Source organism: Ambystoma mexicanum, chromosome 1q (genome assembly GCF_040938575.1).
Source record: "Ambystoma mexicanum isolate Mex_15411 chromosome 1q, UKY_AmexF1_1, whole genome shotgun sequence".
Taxonomy (NCBI): domain Eukaryota; kingdom Metazoa; phylum Chordata; class Amphibia; order Caudata; family Ambystomatidae; genus Ambystoma; species Ambystoma mexicanum.
Window position 1 is genome coordinate 377,327,409 of NC_090922.1, and position 19,066 is coordinate 377,346,474.

Below are 19,066 nucleotides of genomic sequence, written 5' to 3' on the forward strand. Positions count from 1 at the left end.
GCGTCTGAGGACCAAGTACCTATTGAAAAAAGACAAAAGAAGAGATAGAGGAAGAATCCGCACATGGAATTACATGGCCGAAGCCAAACCCAGGAGTGCTGATGTATTCGGCCTGTTCCCGTCGTCGTGGAAAAGGGGACTGAGTTGTGGCGCCGGAGGGCGGAGTCAGGGCAGCGCATGCTCCCAGGGCCGCGTCTTGGAACACCTCTAAATTTAGAGGGGAAGAAGATTTTTCTGGTGAAAAAGGTTCTGTCTCCCGTCCCTCGCGAGGGACGCCAATGCAGTATGGAGGAAAGGGGATGTGACGCAAGAATACATTTCTTTATGAAGGCAGAGTGATTAAAAAAAAACTTTTCTTTTTGGTATTGTAATTGAATTTCATTTGCTGCACACTTTCTTACTGGCTTTGCCGTCATTCCCCTTTTTTGTAAACAATGATCCGCCTGGCATTTTGATGCCTCGAAGCCCTCACTGTGACCCCCACAAAGAGTTCAATTTAACGTGTACAGGGATTTGTAAATACTACTAGTAGTAATAATAATAGAAATACCAGGTAAGTCATGTGACTAAATCATGTATTCCAAAATAATGTTGGCAGTTAAAAGAAATTGGCTTTAAGTCAATGGAAATGATTTGCAGATTAAGCATGATTAGTACTTTAACAAGCAATTGCACCAACATATTGCTATATTTAATTAAAACCTATACACAATTATTTCAGAGATTGCAAACACATTTATTGCATATGTGGATTTTATATGTATTTTTAAAACATTTTAAATTCGGTAAAATTGAATTGATTTTTATTTAACAAAAATGAAACATCTGTGGCATAGATTGTAACTTCAGTTTTGTGAACATTTCCAGATATCGAGATGTTTTTATATAAAAGCATCACTTTTGGACCCCATGGGAATTCCTTTCTCTCAGATTCCAAACATTTTCCTGGTCTGGTTTTGCAGGGGATGTTGTACTACAGGCATTTCATCATCAATTCACTTGAGACCTAATGTTTCAGCTATTAAGCATTTCTTAAATTCATAAATAGTCGGCAAGCAAATTGTAAGGATCGGAGCACTCTGGAGGTGCTATCTGAGACTATTTATACACCCGAACAATACATGTATTATGGGTGATTGTAGTGTGAATTATGACTAATTATTTTTTTATAGTGTTTCCATTAGGCAAAAATATAAACACATTTAGGTTTGTATATGCGCGACAGTCAACTACACGGAAATATTCCATCAATGGGTTCAGAGTCATAGCTAATAGACAACAAGAGTGAAGATAAAGTTGTCTATCATGTGACTCTGAACCCCGAGGTTAATGTTAAACGATATTTGTACAGCGCACTATCACCACCGGAGTGGTCCCCTGGAGCTCTAGCGGATCTGAAAGGGAAAGGGCTGTGGGCAGCTTCAGTTCGGTTAAAACCGTTTGCTGAGCTTGGGGGTGCTTTCCAGTTGGTAGCTGTTGTGCGAAGCTATGTTTGGTTTGTTTTGTTGTTGCAGTGTAGTGAGGTTTGTGCGGTTTGTTGTGCTTTAGGGTTGCGTTTGTGGTTGGTTAGTGTTTGAGAGGTGTATGCAGAGGGGTGAAATTGTTAGTGGGTTGGTTATTGGCCTCGCTATCTAGAAGCAATGTGCTAAATTTCCACGTTGTTTCTAGACGTGGTACGTGAATATCTCTGCATTTCTATCTAGATCCGGCACTGGTCAGCATTCATAATCCTGTCCATATAGGACGCACACCAATATTCGCATATATCCAAATGTGGCACTGGCCCACTTTCAAATTCTGTCTAGATGTGAAGCAAGCCAGCATTCGCAATACTATCCAAGTTTGGTACTTGCTATCATTCACAATTCTATCTGTGCCCGGCGCAGGTTCCCAATTCTAAGTGTGGCAGTTGCTAAAATTCACAATGCTAGCTAAGTGTGGCAGTTGCCCACATTCACAATCCTGTCTTGATGCGCAGCAGGCTAATGTTCAGAGTCCTACGTAAATGTGGCACATGCTAATATTCACAGTTCCAAGTGTGGTACTTGCCATCATTCACAATTCTGTCTTGTTCCGGTGCAGGCTAATGTTTACAGTGCCATCTAAAGTGGCACGTTGTTAGGCAAGATTCTATGCAGTACCCTTTGGGTGCACTACAACAACCCCGACCTCCTGGCAATAGGAACCCAACCTTTGGTATAAGTCTGTACTACACAGGTTGGTAGAGTGGTTGAGTAGCCAGGCTCATCTCAAGAGGGGTCAATGTGAGCCGTAGGGGAGTTACACAGATTCACAGTGACAAGTCCAAATAAACACTTACACACAAGGTTTCTTGATTAAACAATTATTAATTTATTTACAAGTCAGTTATAGTAAGCCTTCTTCAGAAGGGAGCCATGTTAAGCAACATACAAATACACTTCAAAAATAATACACACCCCTAGTTTTTGAAATCAGCAAATGCCTATTTGGGATAGCTTACAGACACTACCTACACCCTCAGGTGACTTCAATTGCAAGGGTGCTGTAGACATTAATATATCACTGTTTACATTTAGACTTTCTTAGGAGAGTGTCAAAGAAAAGGGGGATCAGAATAGAACAAGTATTCACACAATGATTCTTAAGCATGCAAGTACTTTCAATAACCCCCCCAGTGTAAAGTCAGTTAACCCCTTTCCTGTAAGGAAGGCAAAAACACTTACACAGAGGAGAGAAGAGTCATTCAGGGAGCCAGGCCAGCTAATGTTTAAGTTAGCAAAAGTCAAGGTGGACTGAAGGACTTCTTGCAGAAGAAAGTCTTTCACAATGTTTTAAAAGTCTTGGTAGAATAGAAGAAATCAAAGTAGGGCCACAAACTGATTAGACTTGTGAGGTAATGAAGCTGATAGCAACTCTGGAAATGCAACCAAGCAAGTCTCCAACGAGGACAAGGGGCTAGACAACAAGAGGTAAGTTCTCTTAGAATGTATAGTACCTTTAGGTTGAAGAAAAAGTGCAGCAGATAACTTCTGTTCCTATGCAGCTCTGCAGATCCTGCTGTTCCTGGGCCTCAGTCATGGCACAAGAGGGGGGACGTCTGAGGACTCCTGCACTGCAATGGGACGGTCACTGCTCACAACAGGCAATCTTCAAACAAGTGGTACTTCATTGTTTCAGTTCCTCATGTCTACCGCAAATCACACCACCGCTTTTCCTGGCTGTCGAGGTGGGCTTCCCTTGCATCAGGGGTCTCACACTCTGTTGAGGGGGCTCAGGCTCGGTCACTACTGCTTCCTGGGAGTCCAGAGGATCTTCCTGGAGCTTGTGGCCAGCTTAAAAGCAACGCACACAAACTGGTGCTCGTGTCCCTGGCTTTTTGGTTCCAGCAGCGACTGCAGTGGAAATTCAACCAGTTCCGAGAGGATGTCCAGGTGGCTGGCTTTGGAGTTGATTTGTCCCACCAACTCAAAAGGGAGAAGTCATCCTTTCAGGGGCTTCTGTCGATACAAATTTAAAGTTACAGCACAGCAGCAGGGCTTCACCGGGCAAACCAACGGTCCAGGAGTTGCGGCAGGCATCCTCCTTGCCAGACAGCCAGCTGGCCAATCACTTAAGAGTGCATTCCTGTCTCCTAGGAGACTAAGCAAAGGGAGTTTCGGGAACCTCCCTTGCTTCCTGCCCCCGGTAGACACCCCGGAGACAGAGGCAGGCTTCACTCGTGAATCCCGCCAAAGGCAAAATGAACAAAGGGACCAAACCTGGTTTGGCGCGCAGAGTAAATCTCAAGGGCCGTATCACAAAGAAATGGCGAAAAAAGAAGACTGGGGCCATTTTGACAAAAATGGCACCCATGGGTGCTTTACCGTGGCTGCAAACGCAGCCCGCGGTAAAATCCCAATATGGTAGTAAAAAGTAAACCACTGCTACTAGCCATTCACCGAGAAAAGGGTAACAAACATTTTACATGAGAAGGTAGACAAAGAGGATACCAAGTAACCCCTCCCACACCCTATTGTAAGATTGTGTGTGCTGGCTCTAGAAAGTTACAAATCTAAAGTTAATTTCACTTTACTGCTCTGGGAAACAGTAGTTTATCCCAGAGAAGGTATTTAAACCTTTCTGCAGTGAAGGTGCTGTGTGACACAATGTAAAAGATGATGCCTATGGATTTCGTCAGACTCCACAACCAAAAGAAACACAGTGTTCAAAATCACAAAAATACATGAGAGATTGGGAAAAAAGGGTCTCACTCTCTCCAGGTTACACAAATCAAGTCCTCAAAATCCAGCATAGTTGCGGAGGGTTTCTAGGGTAGAGCGAAATTAGCACATTTCTGAGAATTCTCCCTAACACACGTGCTAATATTTACAGTTCTAATTGTGGCACTTGCTAACATTCCCAGTTCTATCTAAGGGTTGGCCTTGCTAACATTTACAATCCTATCTAGATGCGACGCAGGCTAATGTTCATAATTCTAACTAGATGTGGTACTTGCTAATATTCACAATTCTGTCTTGGTCCGGTGCAAGCTAGCATTCACAATGTTATCTAAAGTGGCACATGCTAATATTCACAGTTCCAATTGTGGCACTTGCTAATATTCATAATTCTATCTAGGTGCGACACAGGCTAATGTTCCCAATGCCATCTAAAAAGCGGTATGTGCCAACATTCACAATCCTAACTAGAAGGCGCAAGAAAACAAACAGCACCATCCCGCAGGGCACAAGCTAACAGTCACAGTGCCATCACAATGTAAGGTTTTGTCATGTGGGAGGGCTTCCAGAGTAGAGGGATTGCTCTACTCCCCACCCTGGCCACCCATATACAATTTCATGTTGTATATGATCGTTCAACTAGTTCCAGCACTCTTAGAGAAAAGATAAAGTCCTTTCCTCCAAGAGGGCATCACTTCCTGTTTCAGCAGTCTAGGGGTGCTGAGAGAAGTCAGCAGTGTGAGGAGGGGCCCGACATGCAAAAGAGTAATGTGGGTGTGTAGTGTGCGGGTTTATGATGTCACCAAAGTGAAATATGACTCATTTATCACTGTAGCGAGTTAGTGTCAAGAGTAAAGATTTTTTGGTTCAGTTGTATTGTATAATAGGCTTCAATGGAAGCCATATAATGTCAAACGAATATTACAACATAACGGAGCGTTGTGCTGAAAGGTTGTCTGCCCCATTTTTTTAACTTTACAGTCTCAAATGATAGATCATGGAAGAAGAGAGACAAGATAAATAGCAAATACTATTAGTATAATTTAGTTGGCTTAATGGCCATAACACGTGAATACTTTCACAGCAGGACTCATTTTGTAGATGATAATCATATACAGAATAAAGTGAGCACTGTGTCCAGCCCTCATTATAATTTCCCCTGGATCCTACTTCCCTTCTAAACAAAGAAACCCGTCTTAACAGTGATGGTATTAATGTGCAGTGCCTAAAATGTGTGGCATACATGTCTGCCACTTTTTTTTCCACCGTTGAACTGTTCATCCTAAACTGAAAAGCCAACCTCCCTTTCTTTGTTCATTTTTCCCTTAGTCATGTGCTTGCATTTGGCCACTATCCTCCAATTGCCTTGCATGATTAATTACAGCATCTGTCTTGTCGGAACCAGTAATTAAGTGATCTTGATAAAAATTTCTAGTGGCACAATCTTAACTGCTTATGAGAAAACTAATGTTATATGATAAACAGGAAGTGCCTTACCTGACCAGAATCTTAATCTGAAATGAAGATTAGTGGTAGTGTTCACCGCTAACCATTTAGTATACCCAAACTATAACGATATGGATTCAGAATACGTAAAATAAAATTACAAAAAAAAAAAAACGCATTTAGGAAATATAATTACATTAGCTCATTCATTTTTTTCAATTCTTTTTTTTATAACTTACAAGCATTGACTAAAAAGTGATTCCAATTCTATGTATTTACACATCCTGATATGGATGGAATGTATTGGAATCTTGTGCCCATATGCACAGTTTTATTCTGTGATGTTTGAGCCTATAGATTCCAAATAATGTAGAAGTGAGGAGACTTATAGGTATACCAAATATCAAAAGGCAATTGCTTGGGCTGGAAACCAGCCTCTCCAGGGAGATCAGCAGCAACATATGACCAATGTGAAGCCATGCTCATAAAAGTGAACATTAATCCTGTCAATTCTCTTAGTGTTCTGCTATCATATAGACTTCCTAAGCAAACACCACTTTTGAAGAGCAACTCTTATCCTTCATTGGAGAAGTATCAAAAGACACGACACCCTTCATCATTCTTGGAGATTTTAATTTATGGGACAATAATCCTAGATCACGAGGCTCCATCACTACTACAATCACTCCAAACACTTGGTTTTCTTCAGCATGTTCATACTCCTAAATAGAGTAACATCATGGATTGGATTTTGTCAAATAACCAGACTGTGAGGCTTACATCAGTGGAACAATGTATCTGGTCTTATCACTTCCTTCATTTCGAGGTCCTCTCCCCATTGCTTTCTACGAAATCAGTTAGACCCCCAATTCTGACTCGCAATTGAAAGAAAATGTCTCCACTGAGGCTTTTGAGCCTGAAGTGTTGCCCCTATTAACATCTATGGACGAGAGTCTTTCCCTTGATGCATTTGCATCCACTTTTAGAGCAGCCACTAACTGTTACACTCACCTGATATCCCCGGGGGCGTCTGGAAGGCTCTAAGATCTGGAACCCTGGATGCATAGTTGCCCAGTGCTGAATAATGAATCTGCAATTACAGAAGGGAGGATTTGTGATAACGGTCTCTAATGGGTGAATCTCCCACCTCCCTCTGACCGATTCCGTTCCCACTGGGTTCTTTTCTCACCTTAGTCATTTGTAGGGTGAGCTATCCGTCCTGCGTTTCTTGTGCAGGGGCGCTTGACGTTTGTTGGCATGCTGCCGAGTTGCTTCACTGGTGCAGTACACCTTCCTTGGGCCCAGGCCTGCTGTGACCCCGAATCTGCTGGTAGGCAGGTAGGTTTGTTAATTGTAAGTCTTTGTTCTGTTTATGGTGGGAATTCGTTAATGTCTTTATCTCCTTTTCGGGTGTGAAGGTCTTGATGCTGGCATGCCGGATGGAGAGGCACGTTTCTAGGTAAGAGAAAGCACAAAGTGTAGCGCCTTTGTCTTTTGAAGCTAACCTGCGTTTTCTTCTTCTCCTCACAGGTCGCTGTGGTGCTGCAAGTGGATGAGAGCGCGATGAAAAACAGGCCCCCGGAATCCGTTAAGGTAGTACAGCGCTGTGCGGTGGTTTAATATTGAAAGCGAACCTGAATATGTCTCTTTTCCTTTGCAGAGGTTGCTGTGGTGCTCCGGATGGAAGCGTGGCATAGCACAATGGAATTCAGTTAAGACTGATGGAATCCGATGTTTTGGAAGAGCGCGTTCTAATATTGTTTTTCCCTTTCTCGTTTTTGCAGGTTGCAATGTTCGAACAGCAGCTGTGGTAGCGGTTCCCTGGAAGTCCTTAAGCTAGTACTCACAGGTGAGTGATGTTTCTTCTTCTCTTGGTTTCCACAGATTGCAGCCCAGTTGAGATGCTGAGTGCTGGATGGTGTTTTCTCAGGTAAAACAGAATAATCTTGTTCTTGCAGGATTACAGGAAGATGCTGAAGACCAGGAGCTTGACACAGTGAGCGTCACGCTGCTGGTTGCAGAATAACACGAAGCATGTTCTGCAGTCAGGGTGTGGTTTATATAGCCCAGGTAAAGTAGTACCAGGGAAAGTAGTTCCAGGCCTGCCACACCCAAAACACTAGACCGCATGGCTTGGTTCTTAGAACTAGACTGTGTGGGTGCTTCCATGTTGGATTTAAAGGCCCATGTACATAAATAGGACCTAGTTTGTACAGCCCTTCCTTTCTACATATAAGCCTGGTGCCAAAGGCGCCAGGACTGGCTCCAGGAGCTCTTTTGCAGTGGTTTTAAGGCCCTCCGGTTTCTGGTGGGAGCCGGCTTGAGGCACAACTTGTGTCCCCTCACAGTGGTCATGACACTAACCAGGCATTTGATTCTCTGGCTCCATTAAGATTAGTTAAGCCGAACAAAGTAGTCAGTTTTACCCAATGGTTTACCTCAGAGGTTTTGCACGCCAGAGGGATGAAGCACAAGGCGGAACAAAATTGGCGGAAACATCCGTCAGATGATACTGTGTCAAAATATAAACTTGCAGCTAAAGAGAAGAATTTGTATGAAAGAGTAGCAAGGGCTAAATCTAAACCAAAAGAACGGTTCACGGTGTTACAAGAGCTTAAAGGATCTGTGTATGAACCATCTACTGTCATAGACAACAACCTGTGCCAACATATGACAGCTTTACCAAAAAAACAACACAATATCAAAAATGCATTTTGGATCAGGTTAAGCTGTTACAACCTGCCAAAGCTAATCTTGCATCGGCATGCAATATCACAATTTCTGACACTGTCTTGTTTACTTTCAAAGAAGTATCAGTGTTGGAGACCATACAAAGAATGAAGCCCCTATTTTGTAAGGGGGATATTTTCGCTGCAATGTTGGGATTTTGCTAAAATCCGTGTCGCATGGGTTACTAGATTTGTAAATTGTTCCTTCCAAGAGGCCTACATCCCAGAAAATAATGAGGTTTGGATAACTCCATTAATGAAAAAGAAGAATCTTGATCCAACAGTCCCTGGAAATTATAAACCAATCACAAATGTACCAAAAATAATTGACATAATAGCCGGCGCTAAATACCAGAACTTTGTGGAAGACAATCTTCTAGTGAAAATATGGCTTCCACATGAACGGAGGATAGCACAGGGGCAACATGCTGGTCTTGGAAGCAAGACCACGCAGAGCAACAGAGGTTCAAATTCCAGATCTGCGCTTAGAAACCGAACTCGGGTATTAAGTGCATTATAAAAAAAACGATAAAATAAATAAAATTATGGGACAGACTGCTATCCTAGATCTAAAATCAAGTATCACAGGAATCATCGAGGAAGGTCATGCAGCTTTGTTTCTTTTACTGGACCTTCTTCAGTCTTTGAGTTGTTCGACCATGCTCTTTTAGAAAAAAAGACTGGCTAAGGTAGGTAAATGTACCACCCAGGCTGCAAGTTGGTTTAGATCCTTCCTAGGACCAAGGACGGCTAACGCGGGGAAGGTCAATTCCCAGTCACTTGGAGCCCTTTTAACTTGTGGAGTTCCACAAGGTTCATGCTGGTCTCCACTATTGTTCAATGTGTACTCCAAACCCTTATGTGACCTTGTTTCAATGGGAGTCCAGTTTGCAAACTACACAGACGATACCCAGATAGCGTTTAAACTATCTGGGGTCTATAGTGAAGATGTGGACAGAGTGAAAGAAGTGTTCTAGGCCATACAGTTATGGATGGCTGCTAACTCTCTGGCCTTGATTGACTCAAAAACTGAGCTGCTTATCATCGGCACCCAACAAAAACGAAAAAATCTAGATACATGGTACAAATGTTTTGTAGTCAATGGTAATGCCATCATAGTTTCCCATGCAGTTAAAACCGTAGGAGTTTTCATTGACTTGCATCTCTCTTTCAAGAAACACGTTTCATACCTTAATTCCTCCTACGCCTACTTTGTCAGTTTACTTTGGCAAATTCAGACGTATTTATCAGAGGATAATAGAGCACTGATGGCAGCAGCTATTGTAAATTAGAAATTGGACTATTAGTCTTTTGGTAGGTACCTCCGAATCCAACAAAAAGAAGTTACAAGTGTCACAGAACAGAGCAGTTAAGTTGTTGTTCTAAGACTTGAGCATCTCATAGGAAGTTACACTGGCTCCCAGTTGAGCAGCAAATACATTTCAAGGGCTTGGTCTTGGTCTTCAAATGTCTTAGGCGAAGCCCCTTACTACCTCTTCTCCAGAGTCCAAAGAACTCCTTTCAAACAAACTCTCTGCTCAAATAACAGTGTGACACTACACCAACCACCTGTCACTTTAAAAAGGATTGGTGGTGCAGGTTTCAATGCTAGGGCATCTACCATCTGGAACTCGCTATGCTCCAAGCTTAGAGCATGTCATTCAATGTCCAGGTTCAAGAAGCAACTGAAAACACTTCTCTTTGACAGAGGGGTAGATTAAAACAAGCGCATGACCCATGTTGTAACCATACGACAGCTTGCTCACTGTTCCCCCTCCCCCTCTCTGTTTTTTGACGTCTGTCTTGTGAGCGCCCAAGGCTTTTGGACGAGTGGCGCAATACCGAAAATATATATCTAGATAGACAGACAGACGAGAGGTGAGGACAACTTCGGCCATTGACCAAGTCCTTGACTGCAGCTGTCAAAAATGGAAAGGATTTTATAAAGTCGGAAATATCATAAATTGCAAAAAACTATAAATATGGAAACACTGTAACCATGCTTTATAGAATTGCACGTCTTCAATAGATAATAGATATTGCCACTGCATGTATTGTTTGTTTGTTTTGTTTGTTTCTTTATTAATGAGGTAACTGGGCGCCAGAGACTTGGTTACAATATGATAAAGGTATACAGTAAAAATAGAGTAAGTGCAAGTGACCGGGTTACAAAGTGGTCAAGAGAGGAGCAGACATCAGGGGAAATGCAACAGTGATAACAACAGTAAGTGAGTCATACAGCCCGGGAGTTCTTGTGGGCTAGCCAAGACTTTGTTTTTGCTCTGAAGGTCCAGAAGGATGGTTCTGCTCTAAGTTTCACAGGTATTTCATTCCATTTTTTTGGAAGCTAGGACCGGGAAGCTGGAGTATTAACTGACACCTTATCCTGAATGACGTTCAGCATATCAACAATACATGTTTGCGACACATAACGAAGCACAACCAAAAAGGCAGTCCAAGGACATTGAAGAGTGTGCTGGGATTTTGAGAGAGATGATGCGAGAGTAAATACTACGGGAGTGGTAGGCCCTCCTATCCCGAAAATTATATTCAAGGTATGCACAGTGGATTAAGGCGACATCATTTTTAACAGTGAAACGGGCACGTTCAGTAGGCTAACAATTGCATTTATCTATGTGCAGTCTGATACACAGGTTCCCACCTTAGTGGGTTACTCAGTTTCAAGTGCAAATTAGTTTGGTAATACTAACATATGATACCTTGTACCATGATAAATGTAGCGGCCCATGTGTGAAAAAACTATTTTATGTGAACATAAATTGAAAACTGTGAAATGATAAAAGCAATCACAAAGTGACTGCATCTTTACTAATCGTTTTCCGATTGCTCCTCCACCCTTTGTTCTTAAAGCAAGGGAACATGGAAGTGTGCAAGGTCTCCACAAATAGACAAAGCCCAGTTCAGTTCCATTCTCGGGTTTTACTTGTGAGAACTCTGGTGAACTGGAGGAGCACTTGAGAGGACAAAGGAGGATAGTACTAGGTGGGATTAGGTGGAGGCAACTGGCAGATGTCATTTATATTAGTTGCTACGCTTACCTCCCAATTTACATAATGGGCAAGCCTTTTCAAAAATTGCAATCTGCCAATTCCAGTCTGCAATAGAATAGGGCCTCTTCATTTGTACAACACTTAATGCCACCATTTGATTAAGACTTCTGAAAGGGAGGTTTGTCTAAATCCTGCTAGCTCAACGCTGGCTGTAATTCATGCCAGCTTATAAATGGCTCCTTCATTCACTTTTCCCTGCCAGAGCCAACAGTATGCCAGTCCAAACAATGCCCTTGAATTATGACATTTCTTTCAAAGCAGGGGAGGGGGGGGAGGGAATCACACCCTCAACCTCTGTTCTTGCCTACCATCTTCTGCAACCCTCTGCCACTCCCCCAAACCTACCTGACATCCCTTCCATAATAGTGCATCCCGCTGGCATCATATCCACCACTGGGGAGAGCACCCCCTGGCGCTTCCTCTCCTGCCAGAGGTAGGTGAATATGGACGGCAGAATTTACCATACAGCATCCAGCCCTGAAACAGGTTAGCGCCAGAGTAGCGTAATGTCCCCAGTTTGTCTGAGGACGAGTCCCACTACTTTGTGGCGATGGTAGCAGTTGCAGGACCAGGGAAACTACAACGCCCAGGCAGGAGTATTGCTCGTGACATAACAAGCTCATGGGATGTGGAAATGCCACAATGGCAGAAGGGACAGCCGCGATTGTGTATGAGGAAGACTCTCGCAGGCTGCAGTGCTCTAAAACATTCCAGTGAGAGTTAAAGGTGTTGTCATGATCTACTCTCCCTTGTGCCTGCTCTCATTTTCTTCTGGTTCCTTTGCCGTTTGTCTCCCTTTCCGGTGTTCACGTTGCTCATAGCCCAGTTTCTTAGAGTGCTTCTCCCACGATGGCTGGAGCTCCTGTGCACCAAACAAAGTGTTTTCCCCCACGACCTCCTGATGATGATATTGTGTTCTGGGCTGGAGGAGGTCCCTTAGTGAATGACTGGGTCTTTCCCACCAAGCACCAAGAGATCTCCACCTCCCCTCATTGGATTATGCATTGTGTGGATCTCGACTTGGATTATGTACGGTTTTGACCTTGGATCACATATGGACAGAGATGCGAATTGAATTTGAACTTTGACCTCAGCGAATTTGTATTTTATGGATTTCTGCTTGGTTATGTTGTGCCCCTGTAGATTCTCCCTCAATGTTGTCTGGTCAAATGATCGCATATTATTGTTTTTTCTGAAGCATGGTGTGCGTTTACCTGACCTATGAACTCATGATTTAGGGTGTGCGGGGGGGGGGGATTGGGGGAGTTCAGAGTAGGTCTCCCAACTCCCATGTTATACTCCAGGCATGTATGGGGTGCTTTCTTTCCATCGTGCTGGCTAAATGTACGTTATTTGGAGCCCTTATTCACTGTACACTTTCTCTGTACTCCCTGTACACCTCGACAACCCATCCCTCCCACATCTTTACTCACTTTAAATCAGTACATTCACATCTACTGGATGATGGGAGCGGGTGAGGTCGAAGAGGGAACCCTCAAGGAACGCAGTGGCACATGACATGTAGAATGTGTGTTGCATGGTTAAACATTTCCATTTTAGATTAAATTGGCCTAACAGTGCATGCCATCTGAAAGAAATTGCATTTATTTTTATGTATTAGTAATCAAATCAAATGTGTCAATATTTACTGTTCCCAGTATTGCATGGGTAGCATGCATCTTGTAGCATTTACTGCGCTCATGTGGCCGACATATTTGATTTCTCAGAGCCAAGCAGGTTTCTGTTGGCGTTTTGATGAAAAATCGAAACGCTGCATGTTTTACCGAAATGTGTTTATTCTATTGCAAGATAAAAGCTTTTTTTTCAGATAAGCAAATTACAAACAAATTAATTGCTGCTATTGAAACTCATAAAAAAGTATAAAACAGCATAAAAACACAATAAGCAATGCTGCATTTAATAGTTCATGTAACCAGTGTTTTACATTAAAGCCTCATTTATGAAAACTTTACAACACATGATATGAAAACGTACAACTCGTAAAGAAAATATTTACATCAAATACTCAGATGTGGACATCCTTTAAATATTCTACCAGTATAACAGTTAAGTTACAACTGTTGAGTTTAAACTTAGCTCTTGTAGTAACCGTTTTTAAAGTAAGTGCATTTCCCTTTTAAAAATACATTGTTTTTATTAAGAAACGGATCACTCAGACCCAGAATATAATATTCACATTTGTCCTCTAATTAGAATTTACATAGCGCAGTAGGTCGTCAATATACATATCATTACAAAGTAGGCTTTTTGGAAAAACGAATACAGCAAAGACATGAACCAGGAGGTCAACGTGTAGTCTAGCCATTTGCATTCCATTTCTGAAGACATTTAGGAAAGGAAAACGCAGAGCTTTGGCAAATATCTGTGATTTACAATTTGCATGACAAAAATGCCATCAACTATTCACTTCATACAAATACAATTGTATGAAATTGGAGTCATCATTTTTCAGGTAGTTTCAACTGTGCTTTTTAGGGCCTCAAAAGTTCCATCTGCCCCGAAGTGCATTACTCCCCTTGGGAGGGGCGGAAGGGGGAGGGACATACGTAAAGTATGCGCCACATCTTGAATGCCAGTCCTTGGTTTTAACAATATCCTTGTCGTATTATTCATCAGGCCTTTTAATTCACATATTTTAGGAACAGTTTAAATAACTTAAAAAGGCATCACAGGAAACAGCACAGTTTTTAATTTTAAGAAAATTATTTAGTAAGCTAAAATATGATGCACTGCTACATTGTAGTTCTGTATTGCCTATCTAATAGACACTTTAGAGAATCATTTGATCTGTTATGCACCCTTGCATAACCAATATCAACAATTTACAGTTTCAACTTGCCCCAGCTGCTGCAAGTGCATCTCTCTTCAGAAAATGCTTACTTGTGATAATCCTACTTGAGTCTGTGGTTGGGATTGTATTTGTGATTGGTGTTGCGGAGGAGTTGGCTGCGGACTTCCAATGGAAGGGATGGGGGACCCTATTTGTGACCCAGCTGGGGAGAGTTGCCGTGGAGAATGCTGCGACTGATGCTGCATGTGCTGCATTTGCTGCTGCTGCATCTGCTGAAGTTGTATTTGCTGCAGCTGGTGCTGCATTTGCTGCTGGATATGTTGTTGCTGCTGCTGTTGCTGCTGCTGCTGTTGTTGTTGCTGCTGCTGCTGTTGCTGCAAGTGTTGCTGCATGTGATGCTGAAAATGCTGATGTTGCATTTGCTGTTGAATTTGCTGGTGCATTTGGTGCTGGTGTAACTGCTGTTGCTGCATCTGTTGCAGCTGCTGCTGTTGTAACTGCTGCAATTGCTGCTGCTGTGTTTGAATTGAAGGGCTCAGTTGTGACGAAGGAGGTGATGCAACCATTGGTGAACCCATTGAGCTCATTAATGGAGTTCCAATGTTTGTGGACATGTTTGGCGTAATAGTGACGGATGTAACAATTTGATTCTGAGGCAACCTCATGGACAGAGGTTTGGGGGCAATCGCCCTGGGAAGGGACTGCTGGAGAGTCTGCGCAGCTGCCGATAGTGCTGCATGTTGGGATAAAGAACTATTCATGATCATGGAGGTGGACAGATTCGTGGACGCAAGCGTTTGTTGAACAGAGCGTATTGTCTGCGCTTCAGCTGATTCCGCAGCAGCCTACAAGAAAACATTGAAAGTTCAAACGTGTTTGCTTGACAGGGGCCCCAACAATCACAGATAGATTCCACAGATGCCACAGTTTTGCAAAACGTTTCCATATAGACAAAACGGAATTGATTAGAACCCAAGAAATAATTGCAGATGCTCTTTAGAGCAGTTGACATGCTTACTGATTGCACCCAAACATATATTGATTGTAGACTATGGAGACATTGGCTGAAACACTCAATGAGTTAAGTGCATTTGTTTGGGGTGACGTTTAAGATGCATATGTGATTAAAGGAGGAATAGCATAGACCTTCCCTCAGGCTCAACATGTACACATGATGCAAGGAAAACAAGACTGTTTTTGTTTTAAAAATATTTTTCCCCAGACAATCTTCAAGGTCCAACCACTTCGAATATATGGTAGAATAACAGTTGTTCCCCTTTACAAACCATTAGTTCTGGATATTTGGTCATGAAGGGGGTGGGGGTCAATATCTATGCGGGTTGCCAGAATTGGAGGTGTTCTGGCTGGTTACATAAAATGGGAACGGATACAGATTATGCTAGAGTCAGGTTTCAGATACCCACAATAATATTTGGGGATCATTTACAATTAGGTTAAGTCAATACACATTATTTGTGCAGTTTGTCTCCCAGAATAGCTGAACACAATTGCATTTTACTTTTGGTCGGCCCACATGCCCAAGTCTTATCTATTATCATATGGAGCCATCAGCATTCACATACTGGTCGACCACAGGAGCTCTGTTGTGTGACTTATCTGGATTGATAGAAAGGTGTACCTAAAGATCTTAGGAAATACTTCCCCTAAGATGTTATCCCTAAATGGCAACAGTGTGAGAGCAGATATTAGATCAAGATTTTTAGTGCTAAAATATGAGTTACTATCAAGAGGCATTTCTGCACATTTAGAAGCACATCCAGAATTCACAAATGGGATGCGCTTTTGAATGCACAGAAAATGAGGATTATACCCAAGTGCTTGGGGAACAAGTGCAAGGGGAAGTGCATTTCTGACCCAGTCATGATTTTATTGCCATGTGGTTGCTAGGAGGCTGTAATATTAGTGTCCGAAACATGCTGATGACACCAATGCATGCAAGCAGGCTGGACAGTGCATCTTTGCTGAGGTCACCTTATTCTCAAAGGTGAGACAACTGCATTCTGTGCTCTTTTCTCATTTGTGCTATTTTTGAGAATCTGGTCTTATGGGTTCTTTTAAATTTCACATCTAAAATGCTATCCATTAAAGTGGATCTCAAAAATATAAAAAGTACTTTAAAGTGCACATAAAACTGCATGAGACCAGAACACTATCAATATTCACTGTCTGGAGAAATAGGTTTGAGTACAGACACGAGATGCCTCAACAAGGCCGGGCTAAGAGTGGAACAGTTAGGACAACGAGTTATAACTATGAAGGAGCTCCCGCAAGGAAATGCAGGTACCCCAACATGCATGCAGCGCTCCATACTATTGTAAACTGCGAGTAACGAGACTGGTTCCTCTGTGGCCTGCACTGCTTTCGGTCTTATGCCTGTGGCAAAACTTGTGATGGGATTATGATACTGGGACACTAGGCCCACCTCTATTGCCTTAAAGCGTTTTTCAAATTGAAGTAATGCAACATCTCTACTCAGGCAACAGATTTTCTTCATTTCAGAAACCACGTTTATAATGTCATTGCCTCAGAATGGACTTTATATGGTAATTTACTAATGAAGTAAAACTGGCACCTTTTTATTATTATAAACACAGACTCCGTTTTTTTTTATATTGGCGATGAATTAAAGTGTAGTTACCATCCCAGCACAGCCCACCACTGAAGTCATTTATGCCATGAGCAGCCCAGGAGAACATCTTTGGTGCTGTGGGTTTACATTTTTTTACAGAAAACAGATTTTGTGCAGACTAGCGCAAGCATTTTATTTTCAGCGGAAAAAAAAAAACTTGACATGATATCGCCAAGGTGGCTATCGGATAACTCACTATGTCCAATTCCACAGCCTACCCCAGAAAAGCAGGCAACTGTGATAGATATGTGCAGAATAGTGATTTTGGAACCAGTGAGATCGTGCAAGGGCAGTGGGGGGTAAAGGGTTGGGGGGTACAAGTGCAGGCAACTGCTTGGAAAGTGGACCATTACTGATGGAGTGGGCGCATGTTCAAAGCAACTTTATTCACTGCTCCCACTACTCCACTGCAGAGCAACAGTGTCAGAAGCAAACAAGCATTGCCAATGGCAATAGTTTGGGCTTTTGTGTAGGCATAGGAAAGGTACTCGTTAGGCAAAGCCGTAGGGGTATTAACTGGTCATTGATGGTAGTAGATGCAAAATGGTACGAGTACCTGGGCATCTAATAGCAGTGCCTGGCAAATGCTTAGCACTTATACAAGAGTCAGAATGGTTGGCTCTGCCAATGCTCGCTTTAACAGGATTTCAATGAAGGAAATGGATAGTGCTTATAATTCGAGTGGCTGAAGGCAGACCCAGTAAGACATCTTTATTACACCAGTAGCAGGTTTACAGCTCCAATTAAGTCATTAACTCTTAGAAGACTGCTTTGAAAAAACACTGGCAGTCACTTGAGTGAAAGGTATGATGCTAAGGCTTGATTCAAGCGAGCTCAAAGAGTTTTCATGAGGAGGTGTTTTGGGCTGGGAGGAGCAGAAAATGGGTGGGAATTGCCATAGGGATTAGTATGGCCATGGGCAGTAAAACAACCAAACCGCAAATAAAAGCTGTGTATCCCTCCTCATATGGCATTCCCCCGCTCCTCCCATCTGTACTCTGAAATTATGTTGGCTTGTAGGTGGCTCTGGCACCCAGTAGCCCAACAATGGACTATAAAGTCTAAAGTGAGAGAAAAAGGTTATTACAGTGAATGTACAAGCTTTAAAAAGGTGCCGACTTGATTGCCTTCAAACCGTCCCTGCTGGCACTAAACACGTGTTGGCGGTGGGCCAGAGAGTATATATTAGACATTATAAGTTATTTTAAAAGTAATTAAGCAGAAAGATTGCATAATTTTGTTGAAATATTAGAGAGTACCTAAAGCCATTTATAAAAATATAGTGAAAAGACATTCGTAAAAATATGGACTAATAAAAGTGGCGAGTGGGACAAACGCTGAATTGCCTTCATATGGGTTTAGCTGTAGCTCTTAGAAGACTCACAGCAATTTAAACGAGAGATAAGGGCAGAGAATCGGAGTACAGCTTTTGGATTTGTATTGTAATGCTGTTTTCTATAGACCCTTGAGTTTATCGCGATCATGCAAATTAAAGTGGCATTTAAAAAAAAAAAAAAAAAAATCACAAAAGACCAGCTTCACAAAAGTTATCTTGGCACAAGTGATGAGGTGCGCCAACACATCTCACGACTTGCACCAAAAACAGAGAAGCCTAATCCACAAAGGGCAACTGAATGGGTGCATCTTATATGCGCCCATTCAGAAGGCCTTTTTCACCCCTTTTGCCATTTGAGCAAATCAGGAGGTGTTTCTGCACATAAATGAACCTGGAATTAATAAACAGGATGTGCTTTTAAATAAGCAGAAATAAGCAGAAAATAAATAAGCAGAAAATAAAATAATAGGTGCTGGGGATGCACATTACACGAACTGGTTTTTGCTGATTCTGTAGTGCAATGCATTTATTTATTTATTTTTAAGTGTGACTTCTGAAGTAAGAACCACTGCCGACTCACTTGCATTTCTGTTCCTCAGATGGGGTACACATGTTTTTTTTGGTGATCACATTTTACAGTGAGAAAAGCTTTGTTAGTCTCTGATGGTGAAAGGCGCTCCGAGAACCTACTTGGGAGCATTTAGAACCTTAGTGTCATGAGAGAGCTTGTGACACTACTGGAGTGAGCTCGGATGGCCAGCACATAATTTTCACGCTACAGCTCAGCCCCCAGAAAACACCCAAGTCATCTTTGAGAATAAGG

The 19,066-nt window shown here is 42.3% G+C and overlaps 1 protein-coding gene across 2 annotated transcripts in view; it reads right to left on the minus strand.

Annotated features, from left to right (window-relative positions):
- Positions 1-13,223: 13,223 nt before the first annotated feature.
- Positions 13,224-19,066, minus strand: part of TOX3 (TOX high mobility group box family member 3) — a 196,437-nt gene continuing 190,594 nt past the window's right edge. For both annotated transcript variants that reach the window (XM_069639517.1, XM_069639519.1), the window contains one exon: positions 13,224-15,102. In XM_069639517.1, coding sequence (XP_069495618.1) covers positions 14,332-15,102 — 771 coding nt within the window. In that variant the 3' untranslated portion in view covers positions 13,224-14,331. The remainder of the gene's footprint in view (positions 15,103-19,066) is intronic.